Source organism: Corvus cornix, chromosome 2 (assembly GCF_000738735.6).
Source record: "Corvus cornix cornix isolate S_Up_H32 chromosome 2, ASM73873v5, whole genome shotgun sequence".
Classification (NCBI taxonomy): Eukaryota; Metazoa; Chordata; class Aves; order Passeriformes; family Corvidae; genus Corvus; species Corvus cornix.
The window spans coordinates 65,600,746-65,619,107 of record NC_046333.1 but is presented as its reverse complement, the minus strand read 5'-3'; the positions used below and the strand labels follow the sequence as shown (position 1 = coordinate 65,619,107).

At 41.2% G+C, this 18,362-nt stretch overlaps 1 protein-coding gene across 1 annotated transcript; it reads left to right on the top strand.

The window, feature by feature from the left end:
* Positions 1-2,644: 2,644 nt before the first annotated feature.
* Positions 2,645-15,180, top strand: SMIM13 (small integral membrane protein 13). Its single transcript, XM_039568908.1, has 2 exons — positions 2,645-2,834; positions 11,754-15,180. Exons 1-2 carry the CDS (start codon positions 2,759-2,761, stop codon positions 11,945-11,947), a joined length of 270 nt encoding a protein of 89 aa, XP_039424842.1. The 5' UTR covers positions 2,645-2,758; the 3' UTR covers positions 11,948-15,180.
* Positions 15,181-18,362: the final 3,182 nt, after the last annotated feature.

The window sequence follows — 18,362 nt, the reverse complement described above, 5'->3', positions numbered from 1 at the left end:
GAGTTTATTCTTGTATCTCATGGCTTGGTTATAGTGTAACAGCCCCAGTTATCCTCACCTATACATCTATCTCCTATTTAAGTGCTTCAGCCACTATGCCAGAAAGTCCTTTTTATGTCTGTCCTGAGGACAATTTCAGTAGTTCATCCATACTGGCATTCAGCAGTCTCAGGCAAGAGATTAGAGGGAAAGTCTGGAGCAAGGGAGACATCCTCAGTGGAGGAGGATCAGGTTAGGGAACACTTACACAAAATGGAAGTACTGTAAGTTTACAGGGCCTGAGAGGTTGTGTCCTTGACTGCTGAGAGAGCTGGCTGATGTCACTGCGAGGCCACTCCCAATTAGCTTTGAAATCCAGTGTTGACTGGGAGAGGTTCCTGGAGACCGGATGAGACCAAGCATCTCCTCTATCTTCAAGAGGAGCAAGAAGGAAGGTCTGGAGAACTACACGCCTGTGAGCCTCATCTCAGTCCCTGGAAAGGTCATAGAGAAAATCCTCCTGGAATTCATGTGGTCTCCAAGAACATGAAGGTCAAGGTAGTTGTGACTAGTCAACATAGATTTATGGGCAGGAAATCATGCCTAACTCACCTGATGGTCTTCTACAACAAAGTGACTAGCCTGGTGAATGAACTAGAGAAAGGGACACTTAAATAAGTAAAATCAAGGTTTTCCAAACTGAGCATACATTGATTAGAAGGCCTTTACCTGTACAGAACAGATGAGAACTCTAATTGCTACTTGTTTTCACTTTTTACTTCCTAGTCTATTGGAATTACAGACTATGCTGAGTTGGAACGGACCCATCAGAATCACTGAGTCCAACTCCTGGCCCTACACAGGACACAGGACACCCCAAGAATCACACTGTGTGCCTGAAATGCCATATTGCCTTGAAGAGTACTATGTATGTTTGATCATATATGTATGATCCATGTATACACATATATATATATATAATATATATATATATATATATATCCATGTATATCCAAGGCCTATATATATGGATCACATATATTTATCGCTCCAGAATTACTTGATTCCAAGATTAAATCTTTCTTCAGTTCTGAATGCTGCGTGGTTCTGCAATGCCTGGGGATGTGATGTGAATTAATCAAATACTATTATTATTATTACAGTTTGGAACCATAGGATGATGTATTTGGAATATTTTAATAGCCCTAAAATGTGACAGCTATTTTACAGAAAAGAGAAGGTAGCAGTGCCATATCCAGAGAACTTACTCTAACTGCAGATGATAAGCAGTATCAGAGATATCAGAGAAACAGAACAGTGCAGCTAGGAGGAAGATTATTTTTCAAAAGTTATTATGGTAGCAACTGTTACTACTTTGCTTTGTTTGCAATACAAAAGAAACCTTCCTTAAGTATATGTAACAAGTGCTGAGGGGAGAATTTCAGTAACATTTAAAGATTGGCAGATGTGTCAAAGTTAAAACTTAAAAAATAATAGAAAACATGTTTCAAATTAAATGATACTTGCAAAAGACATGCTAAGTGGTTTAATACTCCAGGCAGAGTATTAAACGGGGCTTGAAATGCTGCGAAAAGAAGGCTAGGATTGGAAAGAGAGCACTAGTTTGATTTGGTGAAGTGACAGCAAATTTAAGGATGTGGATGGGGGAATGCACATGCAGGTGATTTTGGTTTACAGATATCTTGAAAGGAGGAGGCATGTGGCATGCTCAGAGTTCAGGAAAGCAAAAGAATTTTTAGCTTCACTTAAACGAGGAGATTCTTAAATACTGCATAAAAGAAGCAAAGAACTGGACTAGCTTTCTCTGATGTGTCACTGCAAAGGTGGCATGCCCATGGGAAATTAAGCTTCTGTAGTACTGAATTTACACACATTTCAGTAGTTTTAGAAACATTAACCAGCCTCTTTTACACTACAAAGGAAAATTATAACTTTATTGCAGTGCTAACAGCAAAGTCCGTATCACAATCAAGATTATCTCGCAATTCAGGGAGATATTTCCTCAGATTTCTTTCAAGTGGGAAGGGCCAACTTTGATGCGCCACCATCACATCAACACAGGGCAAGAGCCAAGGTCAGGTGGAATTCGAACCACGTCGGGGTGGCACAGGTGTACAATCACTTCCTTGGCTAAGGCCTGGATATTCCTGCTGTCCCTGTACCGATCCCATTGGGGGGGGTGCAAGGGCAGGAACGGGAAGAGGGAGAAAGAGGATTAAGACATCAGGTTACCCCATCCCTAAATCTAAGTCAAAAAGCGATGGAATCATAGAACGGTTGTGAGGGATCATCCAGTTCCAACCCTGCTGCTCCGGGCAGGGACACCTTACACCAGACCAGGCCGCTCAAAGCCCCCTCCAGCCTGGCCTTGAATCACCTCTCCGTGTGTCCTACGGGCCTTCTGCCCTGCCCAAGGCTCCAGCCGCCGCCGCCCCCGCCACCCCCGGGCTTTACCACACTAGCCGCGCCCCGGCCCTCACACAGCCCTCACCGCCCCCCGCCATTACCACCGTGCCGCAGGGCACATCGGGACTTGTAGTCCTCGCTGGCGGGGATCGCCCTCCCGCTCCGGCTGGCTGGGGAGGAAGACGAACTACAACTCCCAGCACTTCCCGCGCACCACGCCGCGCCAGCGCGGTGCTGCGGGAGCCCCGCGCCGCCCGGCCGCCGGTCGATCGGCGGCGGGAGGAGGAGCAGGAGCGGGGCGCCTGTGGCCGCCGGCCCGGCCCGGGTCCTCTCGGCTCCCCCCGGCCGCGCGATGTGGCAGAGCATCGGGCTGACACTGCTGGTGATCGTGGCCACGCTGGCCTGCGTGCTGCTCTTCATGCTGTGCGGTGAGTGCCGGGGCGCGAGGGGACGGCTGCTGGCCCCGCTGCGGCGGGCGGTGCTGGTGCTCCCCGCACGCCCTCGCACCGCCGCGGCGGGCTCGCAATCCGTGGTGGTTCCTCTTGGCCCGGATTGATGAGGGAAGTGAAAGGGCACCGTGCCCCAGCGTGTGGGGGAGTGTGTGTGGTGTGCAGCGCCCTCTTCGCTTTGTTCCCGAGTCGTTTCCAGCCTTGATATGCTCCCAGAGCCTTACTTCGGTGTCTAATTCGGTGTTTCCTCTGAAACGGAGGGCTTTTTTTAGTGATGAGACTCCTGAGCAGTCACCTTGTGCTTCTTACATGCACGGGTCTGAAATGCCACTGAGTGCAAGAAGTACAGTCGGGACTGGCATCCCTCAGCGTCTGACATCTGTTTGCTAGAATTGATTGAAGACAGCTCTTAGGTTTTTTTCTTATGCAGATCGAGAGGAGGAGGCTCAGGGGAGGCCTCATCGCCCTCTACAACCACCTGACATGAGGCTGTAGTGAGGTGCATCTACTGTGCCTGCAGTGAGAGGCCCAGGGGAAATGGCCTTAAGCTGAGAGGGGGGAGATTCAGATTAGATTTGAGAAAATGTTTTTTCACTGTTAGGGTGGTCGGGCATTGGAATATGTTGCACAGGGAAGTGGTGGAGTCACCATCTCTGGAGGTGTTCAAGAGGTGTCTGGATGTGGCACTGGATAATGGTTTAGTGATTTAGGGGTTACAGTGGCAGTGCTGGGTGAATGGTTGGACTACATGATCTTAAAGGTCTCTTCCCCTTGATGATTCATCCAAGGCTTGCCTTTTTTTTTTTTTTTATATATGCAGAAAGAAGGGTTTTTTCAATGGGAGGCATGACTTGCAGGTCTGTTGGAGTTCTTGGAAGGAATCAGCCGTGCAGTGTGTGAATGTTGCGGCTAGAGCTTGGAGCTCCCCAAACAAACAAAATAACACCAGCAAATTCAAACTATGCCATAATATGTGATGAGAGGCTTGTGAGATTTACAACCCCACCTGGCTCCTTGGTGCCAGGCGGGTTTACAAGTGGTTTCTGAAAAACTGAGGGAACAAAGTGAAGACTGATGTTTAATAGTTTAGAAACTGCTAATTGTTGTCAAAATGACAAAGCATTGAGAAAAGATTTTGCCTTATCAAGGGACTGGACAGTGAAATGGGAAGTGAAGTCCAGTATTAACATGTGTGAAGTAATGGACATAGTGTGAAATGTATACACATGTAATTTAAATGGAGAAATATACTGAAATCAAACTGAGTTGTTATTATCCCAAAGAAAGGATTAACTGAAGTAATTGCAAGGATTTCTCCAAAATATCTGTGTAATGCTTTATAGCAAGCAAATCAAACATTAGAAGCCTAAAATAGAAGAGAAAATGTCATTATGCTGCTATAGGAATCGTCCATATGTGTGTGTCTCACACAGTGTATCTTCTTGTTAAAGTGTATTACCTCATTAAAAAAAATGAAATCCTGTTTCTTTTTAAAAAGATAGGGTTTGCTTAGCAATTCTGTGTTGAGAGCTGAGAAATTATTTCAGCATGAAGAAACTAAACAGGTTAGGTCTGTCAAGCCTGGAAAATAGATGACTGGAGACTGGGTGATGGCTATACCACCGAGTAGCATGTCAAAGGTGAAGTGGGAAGCATTGTGAAATGTCATCATTGCAGAGGAGTTGGAGTACATGAAGTTAAATGGTCAAGCAACAGGCTGAAAACAAAAAGTTTTCTTTTACACAATGGGGAAATCATTTACAAGCTCATTAACAAGGAGTATTTTGGATGCTGAAACTTCTGTCCTTTAAAGTTCCTGGAAGAAAGGTCAACATCTTGGTCATTATCTTGGGTGAGGAAATCTGTGAAATACTGATAACTGGAACTGCAAGGCTATACTTTCCTTGGTTGTCTTCTCTTTTCCTGCATGTCCTGTGCTGTCTGTTGTTACAGACTAAACAGTGACCTAAGTCGATATTTATTCAAGTTTCTCTACCCTCATTAGGCGTTGACTGTCCACTTTTCAACTTCTAGAAGATGCAGTGCAGTACTTGCTAGGGTTTTTATATTTTTAAAGTATGCATACAAGATCTTTGCTTATTGTCTTGCTGAAAGAGTTTTGCAACATGCAGTTCAAACTCAAAAACAAGGATCATTTTCTCCAGGTCTTTCTGCTTTTGTCTGTATATGACAAATGGAATTGAAATGCTAAGCATGAACTTTGGCTGCTAACATCACCATTTGCCTAGTGCTTTCTTGCTTAAAGAGAGCAGAAGTAATTAATAACTTTATTTTTAAGTGGCTTGTAAATACTTAACAGTTTGGAGTTACATGCTGGACATTCATCTTGAATTCCATGAGTACTTTGCTTTGAATCCTTCATTGTATTTTACTTTAATCAGTGTCAGAGCTTATAAAATGATTGCTAAAAGTCACCTATATTTTAGATGTACTGAACACAGGAAGCTGACACATTCATTGGGTTTTTCGGGGAGGAATTTGAACTGTTACCCTGTTAGAAGTGACTCAATAGGATTTGATAGTGATTTATAGTATTTGTAATTATTTTTCCATCACACAGCATTTATTAATTAATTAATATTGGTTTGCCACTTATACTTCTCTTGCCATGGAAAATATTCAAGGAAAACAGTGTCAAGACCACTACTGGAAAAAAAGCTGAGTACAAGCTACTTTGAATTTAATTGTTTATCTGTGCTGGTGATAGGCAGTTTCCCAATCCCTAGGAAGCCTGTAAAGAATAGAGACCTGTAGGTGAGAAGGTGGAGAAGAAGCTGCCCAAGTGCTGTGTGTGACAGGATATGAGTAAATGCTAGCCAGTGAGACATACAAATTAATGGACAAATCTGACATAGGAAAGGCTGGATATAATCTGGAGTAAGCTTGATCTGATGATGAGAATATTTTCCAGCCATCTGACAAGAGGTATTGAAACAGCCTAATGAGAGGAACTTACAGGGCCGAGAACGTAAAGACCTGGGACTTGGATTTTGAGTGGCTCATAAAAGGCTTCATGGTGTGATTGCCTGCTGAGAGTAATAGATTTAAATATCTAGGAGACATTCTAGGATCATGTGGATTTCTGCTGCCCATCCACATATGGTGTGATAAGTGCTATCAAAACTTAAATAATGAGAAAAACGTTCACTTTACTATTTTTTCAAAGTGAAAAGATAAAATTCAGAGCACAAATTATCAGAAGTTACTTTGACTTGTTCTTCAGCAATGTGAATTAGGCATTTATGACTATAAATGTACTTTGAATAAATGACCTCATTTCTTTTAAACATGTCTGGATGCTGGCAACTGCTACTTTCAGTGTTAATCTGAATTAGTTGGGAAGCACGGGAGGCTTGCAGCTAGCATTTGTAAACTGATCACATCTGACATAGAAACCATTGAGGTACTGTAAACACAGCAAATTTTCAGTTGCTCTTTTAAAACTGGGACTAAGATAACTTCCTTCCACTTCTTTTATTCCCACCTTTGTCTGATTTTCTTTTTCTGGTGGTCTTACTGCTGCTTTTGTGTATCCCACATACCTCTGAGATGGGAGGAACTTGTGCATAGTCAAAGATATAGGATAAAATAAAATACCAGCCAAGGTGAGCTCTAGTACTGATTACCTCTGTGTATTTGTTTTATTTTCCCAGAGTAGTAATGCATGGAGCCAAGTAAAATTGCCAAAGTGCTTTCACTGGAACAGATGGAAATGTTCATCTCATTTGGCAAAAGAGGCTAATGAAATGCGGTTTGAGAGGTACAACCTTAAAATAAAAATCATGTAACTCTAAGTGCTGAAATGAATGTGTGGTTCACTTCACAAGTCTGAATTCAGTTGCAGATGGGAAAACATTTCAGCCTGCAATTCTGCCTGAATAACTTTTCTTTAATGCTTTGTTTAAACAGTTTTGTAGCTATCTTCAATGAACGATTCTTGTAAGTACCTCAACAGATGAGTAAAGTCATGCTTGATTAGACAACTTATAAAGAGAAAATATCCTTTAATTTGAAGTTGAGTTTTGAAACTGTTATAAATGGGAGATGAGAAAAGAGCAAGTTTCCTTTTCTCAGTCAGCAAGTGGTAGTGATGCATTAAATCGGAGCTGGTTTAAGGAGCTGTGCAGAGCCAAGCACCATGTCACCTAATGTCCTCTGTTATTCCAGTGTCAGAGCAGTGCTTCCTTCAGTCTGGTCCTCTCCATAGCAAAGCTGTCCCCTAGGGCAGTATACTTGTGCTGCACTGTTTCAGAGATGTGGTTGAAGTGTGTTGTGTTGTTGTTGTGTGTGGTGTTGCAGAAGTTGTTTGACACAGAGCTTGGAGTAGAACCCTGTTCTCCCAAATCTCAGATTAGCATCTGAAGCTCCATGCTCATTTTTTTGCAGCTGTAGCTACTTAGAATTTTCTGTGATGGACACTTAAGCATTTGAATATAGGCAACGTTCACCATGGTGATACCCCAGTTCTAAATTAGTTTCCATGTTCTGGCGTGATAGCATCCTATTTTCAAATCAGTAGGGACACAAAAGTAAAACGATCTTGCGAGACTGCACAGGAATTCCACAGCAGGTTCAGAACTGGAAGTCAGATCTTCTCTGTGTTGTGCAGTTACTGCATCACCATCCTTCCTTTCTTGGTTTCATTTGTATTTCACATAAGAAAAATCAAGCTGCTTTTCCCCAGCACTCCATATTAACCCTGGGGTTTTTCTTCTGTTTGCTTTTCCTGATTCAAACGGAAGAGGAAAATGTGCTCCAATAAAGAAAACTGTTAGCTGTTGCATACAAGCCAGTGAAAGGTGAATGAAATAGATGGGCCTGAGACTTGTTATCCCTCACTTTTGGAGTGGGAGTAACATTGTAGTTGGATCGCTGTTTCTTTCCCCTTTACAAAGAACGAAGAGCTGGTGTGGGAAGTAGTGGAAAAAGTAGTTTTAATGAAATCTACTCAAATCATAAAATCTGTTTAACATCTGAATTGCATGGATGTTACATAGATCTGCTGTGAGTTAGTCAAAGGCTTTGACTTGCAGTCCCATCTTCATAAACACGTTGCACTGTGATTTATAAGAGGGGGGTTGACATACTGATGGCACAGTACCAAATGTGGCTTAAATGTCTTTGCATGGCATCTGGCTGTGTAATTTTTAAGTGAGATGGTGGCTCCCAGCTTTTAGTGAGTACTAAACTCTGCAAGGCTGGGAGCTGCTGTTTTGCCTCTCTGCAAAACACTGGTACATTAGATTTTACAACATTGGTTTCAAGTATCTGCTACATCAAGAGCTGGATCCCCTGCTTTGCACTGCGCTAATGTATGTTTGGTCTGGCTTACTGCTTTGAGAGGCAACTTCTTTCACCAATTAGTGTAGAAATATTATGTATTATAGTCTGCATGTCATCACTGCTTGTTTGCTGAAGGCGTGTTATGGGTGTGCTGTTTGGCTTCCACAGGCTCAATCAAGCTAAGGATGATTTTAAAAGGTAAATCAAATAGCTGAAGAAAGTAAAGCAAGTAGTGAAAGACTGATTCTAATCAAATGTTTTGTGTGTGGTGAAGCTAAACCAGTAGGACTTCTTTGAGAGCAGCTTACCTGAACAAAGTGGAAGTGTTAGAGATGCAAACCAATGGTGTCAGTTACCTGTCCAGGAAGAGCTCTACAGCAAAAACCTGCGAAACTAAACTGAGCTACATACAGACAAGAATGCATAGAAATGCCCATTTTCCTTGGATTTTTGTGTGTATTTTAAATTAGTTTACAATTATTTTCTTTTTCTAAAAACACTGCTATGTAACATACAGTTCTTCAGTATGGCACAGTGCCAGGTGTTACCATTTTGCAGTGTTCTTAAAAGAATGTGAAATTAATAGAAAATGCATTGTCTTCTGATTCAGAGGTAACTCAGTAGTGTGAATCTGCCTCCAGGCTTTGTGTCTGTGTGTGTGGTTTTATTTAATGATGTATTTAGTTGATATTGTTGCTGGAGAGATTTTTTCTTACCTGGAATGACTTGTTCTTTTGTAGTCTGGTTACTTCCAAGGAAATTCTTATTTATTTAGTAACAGTGAGGTGACAGGGAGGCTCAGCTGAAGAGGCAATCTTAACCTGATTCGGACAGGTGTGTTTGTTTTAGGGATTTTTGTTGTTTTTTTTTTTTTTTTTTCCAACCTTCCATCCAAGCTGGCAAGGTAACTAGAGCAAGTGAAAGAAAGAAATCTTTCTACTTTGATTATTTTATACCTAATAAAGGTCTCTGGTACAGACTAGGAGACCTTGTGCAGTTCTTGAAATTCTCGTTTTCAAGCCTGGTCGCCCTCCAACTATTATCTTTGGCTAAGCCTGTTGTAATTTTCTTTTCAACCCGCTGCACCGTGGTTCGTTTCACCTGCCTGTTACCACTGGTCTGTTTGTTTGGCTGCTAGAACCAGTCTCGTTGGCTGATTATTTACACTGTCTTGTTTGTAGTCTGGACCTAGAGCTCTGGAGTCTGTTTATGGTACTCGGGGTTTTGGGTACTTAGACCATTCTGCTCTGCTCTCTAACTCAGACCAAACACTGAAAAGAAATTAGTGTTGTTTTTCTTGAGAGTGTGATTGAACTTTGTACGGTCTTTAGTATTTCCCCAACACACACCCTGTAGTTATTCTGGGTGTTAAGTAGCCTGTTTGCAGTGATAGAGGAAGCATGTGGTTCACTTTATTTAGCTTAAGTTAAAATACCTACCTTAATGGAATATTTATTTACACCAAATATACTCAAGTCATGCTTCTGTAAAGTCCCCTAAAACACTTCTGGGAATGCCCTGAATATTTTTGGCTCATCCTCCTCCCTTCCTTCCTCCCTCCCTCCTCTGGAAGTAATGCCCCTCGATAATTCACTTTGCAGGTGAGGATTTTAAATAGCCAAATAAAATGCAACCCCAAGAAAAAATTTGTGCCTGAGAGTTCCCCCACCATGTGTTTAAATGAATTTAATAAAATGTATTTCTCATGTACTTCTAACTCAAGTGTCTCAAACTTTGTCAACAAATTGGGGAGTTGAAGACATTTTTAAACACCTTGTAATATTTTGCACTTTCTTGCAAGTGTCTTGTATTTACTTGAAATATTTCATGCATCTTTTTCCTTGTGAACTAGAAATGAGCATAGCTCTTGGAAATCTAATTATTTCTAATGATGTTTATAACTACAAGAAAAATGAATTGGTTAAAGGTCTCCAGAATGCACAAAGCATTGAAGGTCTCAGAGACTTGAAATACCTTTCAGTAGAAGCAACTTTCAGAGAGCTGCTACCTCAATTTTTACTTTTAGTTCTGAAAGAAAAGAGAAGCCAAACCCAGCCATCTACCATCCTTTTTTTTTTTCCTAGGTGCAAGGGAATGTAATACGTTTGCGGGACATCAGATTCAGTTTAGTCACAAGTCATTTAAGGGTTTAGGCGTTCATGGGAAAGGAAATACTTGTGTAGACTCAAGGAATTAATTTAGATCATAAAAGGTTGTCATATAAAAGCTTTCCTTCAACTTTCCTCAGGAGCAGAGAAGTTACTGAAATTAAAAAACTGCAGGGTATGAAAAGTATTCCAGGAAGGAGGAGAAGGGTAGGCTCTTGTTTTTGTCATAAGCAACAGATTGCCTATATTGACTCATATTACAAGAGGAAGAAATACAGAGTTGCTGTGGTTATATAAGTGTTACCTGTTTATTAGTTATTTATTAGTCTTTCTCCCCCCTTTCTAATATGTCCGTTATCCCTTCTCAGAAGTCTGCTTCTGCTGGCAGCTGTGTAATTGGGAGGACAGTTTTCCCTAGCTCTGTAAAATAGGGCTCCTAATATCTGAATAGGTCAGCAGTATAGGCTTGAATAGCTGGCAAAACCTTCTGAACAGAGAATGGGACTATTAATATGTAGCTCTGTGCAGGCCAGATGGGTATTGGTGTTTGCAAATGATGGTTGTATAGCATTTGTTTTCAAAAAGCTGTTTAAATTTTGCTCCACTTAACTGTATTTCACAGAGAAGTTGTATTCCTGTTTGGTGGGTTCTTTCAAAATAAAAAGCAGATATAAATATATCTAAACCTAAGCCAGAATTTTCAAAGTTTTTTTGGCTACCTGTTACAGAAACACTTAGGCAAGAGAGAGGAGGAGGAGGAGGTGGCTCTTAAGTATTTTTTAAGAGACTTTCTAAAAATGTGGTCATTGCATCTCTCTACTTGCATAATTTTGGAACCTAGAGTATTTTAGCAGTAGATCCGAACATAATTTACCACAGAATGTGAATTTTAATTTAGTGGGATTTGGGCATAGTGAGGGATCTCCTTGAATTTGGGGGATGTGGTCTTTTAGTGAACATAAGGAAGACCTTGTCCATTTCAGAATAGGATTTATTATAAAATATGGTATTAATTTGAAGATCTGAGCAAGTGTGCTTCATAGTAATTATGTAATGCAACTTTTAAAATGTGATTTCTAGAATGGAGTGTTTGCTGAGTGAGGGTGAAAATTCTAGTGCAATCTTTTCACAGTGCCTGTGTAATGAGTCCTGAGTCCTTATTTGAGATATAACCATAGGACTTCTTTCCTCCTGACAACTAAGACCTTCATCTGTGTGATGGTGATCACCCAACTACTTGCTGTGGCAGTTCAATTTGGAAAGTGTAGGGTTTTTCCTGGAGCTTCAGTGTTGCTTCTGGATGAGGATGGACTTCATGAAGTTGAATTGGTATTTATAGGACTGTAAAATGTGTTGTGGAGGGCTGTTGGGGTTGGCAAATAGAGGATGGGAGCTGATTTTTCCCTTTTGTGATGTACTTTGCCCAAGAGCTGACGATCGATTTCTATGAAGTAACTAAGCAGTACCTCTTTTCTCTCTCCTGCAGGATGGTATGTGGTCTGGCAATTGTTTTTGTCTAAATTCAAATTCCTGAGAGAATTGATAGGTGATACGGGGTCCCAGCAGGGAGACAACGAGCCTTCAGAAACTGAAGCTGAACAGGAAACTCCACCCTCACCTCAGAGAGGGAGACAGAAATCGGCTCGGCAGCGAAGGGCACCTACAGAAGACACGACTTAAAATACTCCACTGAATGTCTGAGTAACTGAATGGTTAATACCTCTGCACTGTGTCCTCAGTGGTGTGATCGTACTGACAAACTGACCTAAGAGGTAACATTGATCCCTGTGGACCTTTACTTCTGAGCTACCAATGGATGATGCTGCTGCAGTAGAGGTTCAGGGAGGGCTTCAGCAGCAAGTCATAGAATACTGGAAGAATGGAGAGGTGGAGAGAAATCTCCATTACAAAAATGCTGAGTTCCTGTATCTCCTATCTCAGCATGCAGCTGAAGAACAGGTCCTGGACCATAGGCTTAGCCTTTGCATTAGTCTGAACATAGTACACACTTCAGACTTAAAATAGATTATAAATTATTTTTTCTTTACAGCACTGTAACTACATATAGTGAAATTGAGTTTTATTTCCTTAGGTGTATATGAATATATATATTTTTTCAACCTTGAGAAAGCATGTGAACTCAAAAATCAGTTGAAAGAATATCCTGCTTTAGAATATATTCTAAAGTGAGATTTTAGTTAAGTTCTTGTATATATAAAAAGTATAAAGGAAATATGAAAAATCATATTAGATGCACGTGATTTGGAGGTTTTTATTATCTCCTCTTTTGTTAAAAAAGAAGGAGGTGTAAAGAATGCAATCAGGTGGCAAGACCTGTTTTCTTGGTTTTTGTATATAAGAAGGGTTACAGGTTAAACAGTCCTGCTAGGCTTCCAAATGTTTTTCCTGAACCTTTTACTCCAAGTCCAACCTGTGTTGGAGATGGGAAGGTGCCTGGGTTATCCACTACTCACTGTTTGGTATTCTGAAGTGTCATTTTTGGTATTTGGATACTAAGCACTTCTCTAGCTCTCCTTGTACACCTTTGCATCAGGTATTTGGTATCTGACATAACTTTTTTCCTGGAAGCAGTTAAGGCTCTCTTACCAGTTTGTCAGCCATCACTGGGACGCTCCGACGGTGTTCCAGCAGGGAATTTGGTACCTCACGTTTGATGGAGGACTTACGGATTTTTACCAGTAATCAGCAGTTGCTCTGGTTTTCTCTGAGAATGAGTTATACAGCTATTTTGACATTGCACTTCAGAATGAAGAGCTCCACTTCTGTTTATCTAGCAGCTCTGAAGATTGATGCATGAGATTTTGGAAAGAGGAGAAACAAGCATGTACCACCTCTGATGTGTGTATGAGAAAGAACTACCAGCAGGTCTCATCTTGAACAGCTTCAGTTTTCTCTCAAAGTTTGGATATGTGGTAGTGTTTGGATCATTGTTCTGTGTATAAAAACTTAATCAGGACTATAAAATTGGTCTTGTATTTTCAGTTGTTAAGAAGTTCAAACCTATGGCTTCCAAATTGTGGTTTGGTTCAATTATATGGCAAAAAGCAGCAGCATTTAGGTTTGTCATCAAGTACGCCTACATCTGGGAAAAGAGCACTCATTTAGTGCCTTTATGTTTTAATTTGTCAGCTGTGAATAGTGTTCAAAATCCAGTGAGGGGCATTCACTTGTTAAAATCGTTTGAATGTTTCAGTATTAAAATATATAAGATAAGATCAGCCCTGACTTTCCTTTGGAGTCTAAAAGACTTTGTTTTATTTGCTAGCATAGATGTATTAAGCATAAGGTTACATTTTGAAGCATGATCAGGCAGTGCTATGCACATACTGTGTAAACACATATTGAAATACTGATAGTCTCCTCCTCTGTCCTGTGTGCTGGCAAGGGAATGTCTAATGATGGTTGATTGGGGTTTTTTGTTGGTTTTTTTTTTAATTAGTAAGATTCCCATTTATTCAAACAGAGCAAAAGCAATCAGATTCTGTTCCCTGCTGCTTTCAGTTTGCCTCACACAACTTAATGTCACAGTTTTCTTGTGTAGTTCTGTCTTGTCACATGGTGAGACTTCCAGTCTAGCAGTGCTAATCAAGTACTGGTACATTTTTCTTAAGAAATTAGCATCTTTGTCTTAAGCTTTGCTGATATAGATTTACAAATAAAGATACTTATTCTGTACTGACATAGGGTATTGACACTCCATTGCACTTCACTTTACCTAGACTTTAGTGCACAGAAGACAGCAAAAGGCTGATGCCTATGCTGTCCCTGGTTAAGAAACAGTAACATAGTCCCTGCTTCTAGGAGCTGTGAAGAAGTGTGAAGTTATGACAATATACATAGCTAGTTCAGGGTAGCTCTGAAGGTTGCTGAAGACTCTGGAGCAAGATAATGAAGGAGAAATCTGTGTGGGTTTGAATGCAGACACTGATAAAATATGCAATAAGATGGACGTGGAATGTCTGGGTATCTCATCTGCTCTAGCCAAATGACTTCCTTCTCCCTTCCTTGCTGTCGGTAGGTGTACATTTCACTCCCCAAAGTTATTTTCAGTCTCTTTCTTCTTTAAAACAGTAGCTGATGCTAATTTTTTAATGTTGTGACATAGCTGCCAATAATGCTGTCTGCCTAGTGTATAGCTTTAATGATCTTATTAGTAGCAGGCCAAAGGTATATTATATAATGTGGTTTGGAAGAATTTTGGAATGCTAATGTCTTCTGTCGATGTATAATTTTTCTTGAAGGAAACTGTAGTGAAATCTTTGTACAGGGCACTTCATGCAAACGTGTAAGAGCGAAGCTGTGTGTGTGGGATGCATACTTGTGATAAGACCTGGGTTGTGATTGCTGGCAGTCCAATATACTCATGTCTTCAGGTGTTCTTACCAATGTTCTTCTGAAACTTTAGTGGTGGGTAAGCACTTAACTTTGAATTGACCCATCCAAGTCTGAAACCTTATGAAGGCAACAGGTTACACAGTTGGTCTTGTTTTGTTTAGCGGGATCTGTTTTTAAAACTATTGCCTTATTGTTGCAGCCATTATCTTGAATGTATTTTGGGTTCTTATTTTAAATATAGTCATATCATCTTTGTTGCAGGGGCTGTGTAACTTTGAATAAGCAGTAATTTCCTGTGTTGTATATGACAGTGCTGCAATTTGTGATCAACTTGCTGCTTAATATCAGGTTTTACACTGAACTAGACCTGTGTATGTCCTTCTGTTTCGTTTGGAAATGACCAGCATAAAGAATCTGTTCAGTGTAGTCATTTGCTTCATCAGTGTTACGAAACTGTACCTAAAGCTTCTGTGGTTGTCTGTTTTCATCATTAACTGTTCTTTTAACTGACTGCACAGATGAAAAATAAAGTAACGAGACTTGATATGAATACTTGACCTGAGTGATTTTCTGGCTGTTTTTTTGAATGGGATTTTGTCTGTAGAATTAGACTGCTTGTTTGAGCAGTGAAACACTACAAAAGACTTGTAAAAAATCACATTCTAGCTGGTGTAGTACCTGCAGATGACTTCATTGAAAAGGGCAGGTTAGTGTATATCTTCTAGAGCAGTTGTTAGTAAAGGTCTTTTTTCTGCCTTATACCTTGAAAGTTGTAATTTCATTTTAGCAACTAAAAAACCCAAAACAAACAACAAACCCCAAAAAATCAAACCACCTCCCCACTCTGCTTTTCTTGATGCTTCTAAGATTGGTCGTGGACTAGTTTTTTAAAATAAGTGTCTTGGTGAAGTAGGAAGTTCTTACTTTGGAAATGAAGATGTACAGGAGAAGGAAGTGAGAACGTGCTTCATCTCATACTGCTGCTGTTAAGTAAAATGCATACGTTGTATCCTGGGTTATTTTATTTAATAATCAGACATTAAAAGAAGATTTTGAAGAAAAATCTGAAACACTTTGAGAGAACAAACTGTTTTGCTGTTGTCCTACTCTTCTCACTTGTAAAAACAGGGTACTAATGGAGTGCAGCAAAATGTCCTGGTGTTACATGATTTGAGCACCTGGGTCTTTTCACCTCAGAAAGTTGGATTTGTATGTGGTGGTGTGTGTTGGGGGCTAATATAAGTGAGAACAATCAGTGATGGGCAACTGGTGTCAGGTGCTTGTGAAACACATGCTTGCTTTGGTGCTGATCCCAAGGAACCACTTTGTGGTCTGTTCTGGTGGGATGAATAAAGGTGCCGTTGTGCAAGTTTGCCGCAAGTTCTACCAAGAGCTGTTTTAACTGGTACCATGCCAGTTTTTTTTAATCTTTGTAATCTTTGTAAAAGATTGTGTTACATCTTGCTTGGGTCATACAAACATCTTTTATCTGGGATCACGCTGGAAGTTGGCAGTGTGAATATGCTGGGATTTATGTTAAACGTTTAAGACATGAGTATTGCTGTGTTCTTCATGTCAACCAGCAGCTCTTATGTTTTGATCATAAAACATAAGGAAGGGAGACTTTTTGGCACTGGTTCATAGAGCCTGGGCAAAGGCTGTCATCTGACCTAGGACTGTGTTGACGTGTAGCAGTGTTGGACGCTTCTTCAGGCAAAGGAATGTCAAGGTGGACCTGTGAGTGGACAACACAGCATTATGGAGTCAACAGAAGAACCAACCAGTGCTGATGTCTGAGGGTGTCGTCACCTCTGGAGGAGGCAGGGCTGTGTTAATGTAGGGGAGAAGTCTCTTAGAGGCAGGAGATCTCTTATCAGCAGAAATCAAACCAAGACTAATGCCCTTATTTTCACAAAGGGGGACACTACGATCAAGTACATCTTGGGCTTTATATTCCATATGTTTCTATTCATGGGGCTTTTCAGTTTCCACAGTGGGAAATGAATAGCACAAATGTTCCTTTAACTTTGGTAGCTGAGAGACTCTAATATGTAGGGAAGGATGGGATGGGGCCATAATGTGGCCACTCTGGGGTCATTGTCCAAGTATTGCACACATACTATTTGTGGTGTACCTGCCTCTGCTGGCTTGTTTTGTGTGTGCTGCCACCATGATTCATCCCAAATGCTGGCAGTGTACTTGAACTGAGAAGGGTAAGAAGAAGATGTGGGATGTGTGGCCTGAGGGGTACTTGCCTGTGATTCCTTTTCCTTGGGTCTGGGTGTGCTGAACAATTCTGGCAGCTGACTTCTGTCCACACTCTATTTAAACATCTAGCCTTCTATGCAGGTAACAGTGAAGTTTCAAAATGAGAAGTTACATGTGAACTGTGTTTTCCTCAGAACACTGCAAAGGAGAGTACCTTGTTCTATGTCATACCAATTTCCTCTCCTCTGCACTGGAGTATTTTAACATCTTTTATGGGGAATTGAAAGCCTTCTACCAGCAAATTTGTTTGTTCACAAGTAACACAGGCTGTGGCTCAAAGCAAGTTTTGCTACTACTGTGTGTGAAATTGAACCACTGGGGCTGTGTCAACCCTGAATTTTTGTTAAAGTCAGTCTTGAACTTCCTAGCACAGTGCCCTGCTCCTTTTTTAAGGACTTAATCAGTAGCCTTCTGTCTTTGTGAGATCTTCTTGCTTATTTTGAGTTAATTGCAGTTCCTGTGACAAATGAGTCTTTTGATGTCAGATGATCAGCTGTTAGCTTTTCCGTGTTTAAAAATGTTAGGCAATTTCCTTGCCATGGTGGAATGCATCAAAATCTGTCTCTTGAACACCACTTGTATCCAACATGAGTTGTCTCAGTTTTTAGAAGTATCAAGAGTTGCTACCCTCAAGTTCTGGGTAGACCCTGCTTTGAGAACATCCTCAGAAGAAGCAGGAGATGCTGCCTGATGACCTGGATGGTTGTAAGGGGGCTGAGCTTGGGTGTCTGCAAGGTGTAGGCAGAGGATGTGCTTGGCTCTGACATGCCAGGTCTGCAGCATCTCTGCAGTGCTGATAATCCCCATAAGCCCTCTTGGGTTGGTGGCTGGGTGACACCGCATCTGCTGTGAGTTCTAATCCTGGCACAACTTGATTTTTGGTTTTCCAAGAACAGAACCAGTCTGATCAACCTCTGGTGTCAGTGGGTTGGGGGCACATTGGCAAACACGAACCAGCATGGTCCTCCAGGCCAGCAGAGGAGCCGTGCCAAGGCTGGAAGCTGTGAATTTCACTGTGGCTCTGATTTGCAGGTCTTTTACTGAATTTCTGTGTTAGCCTCTTTATTTTCCAAAATCATAGAATCACAGAATGGTTTAGGTTGGAAGAGACCCTAAAGATCATCTAGTTCCAACCCTCCCTGAATGGGCAGGAACACCTTCCACTAGACAGGTTTGCTCAAAGCACAATCCAACCCAACATTTTCAAGGATGGGGCATCCACAGCGTCTCTGGGCAAAATCACGAGGTTCATTTAACAATTGTGACACCGAAGTACTAGCAGTGACATTTACTGCAGCCTTAGTTTTTATGTTTTGCAAAAGATTCACATACTGAGGGTAGACTTGATTTTGCTTTTCCTTGTCTCTTCTTCCAGGATTTCTTCTCGTTTCTCCCGAACCCTGGGGTGACGGTGTGGATAGTGGAAAACGTTTATCCGTGAACCGGCCGCTGTGCAGGTCCAGTCTGAAAT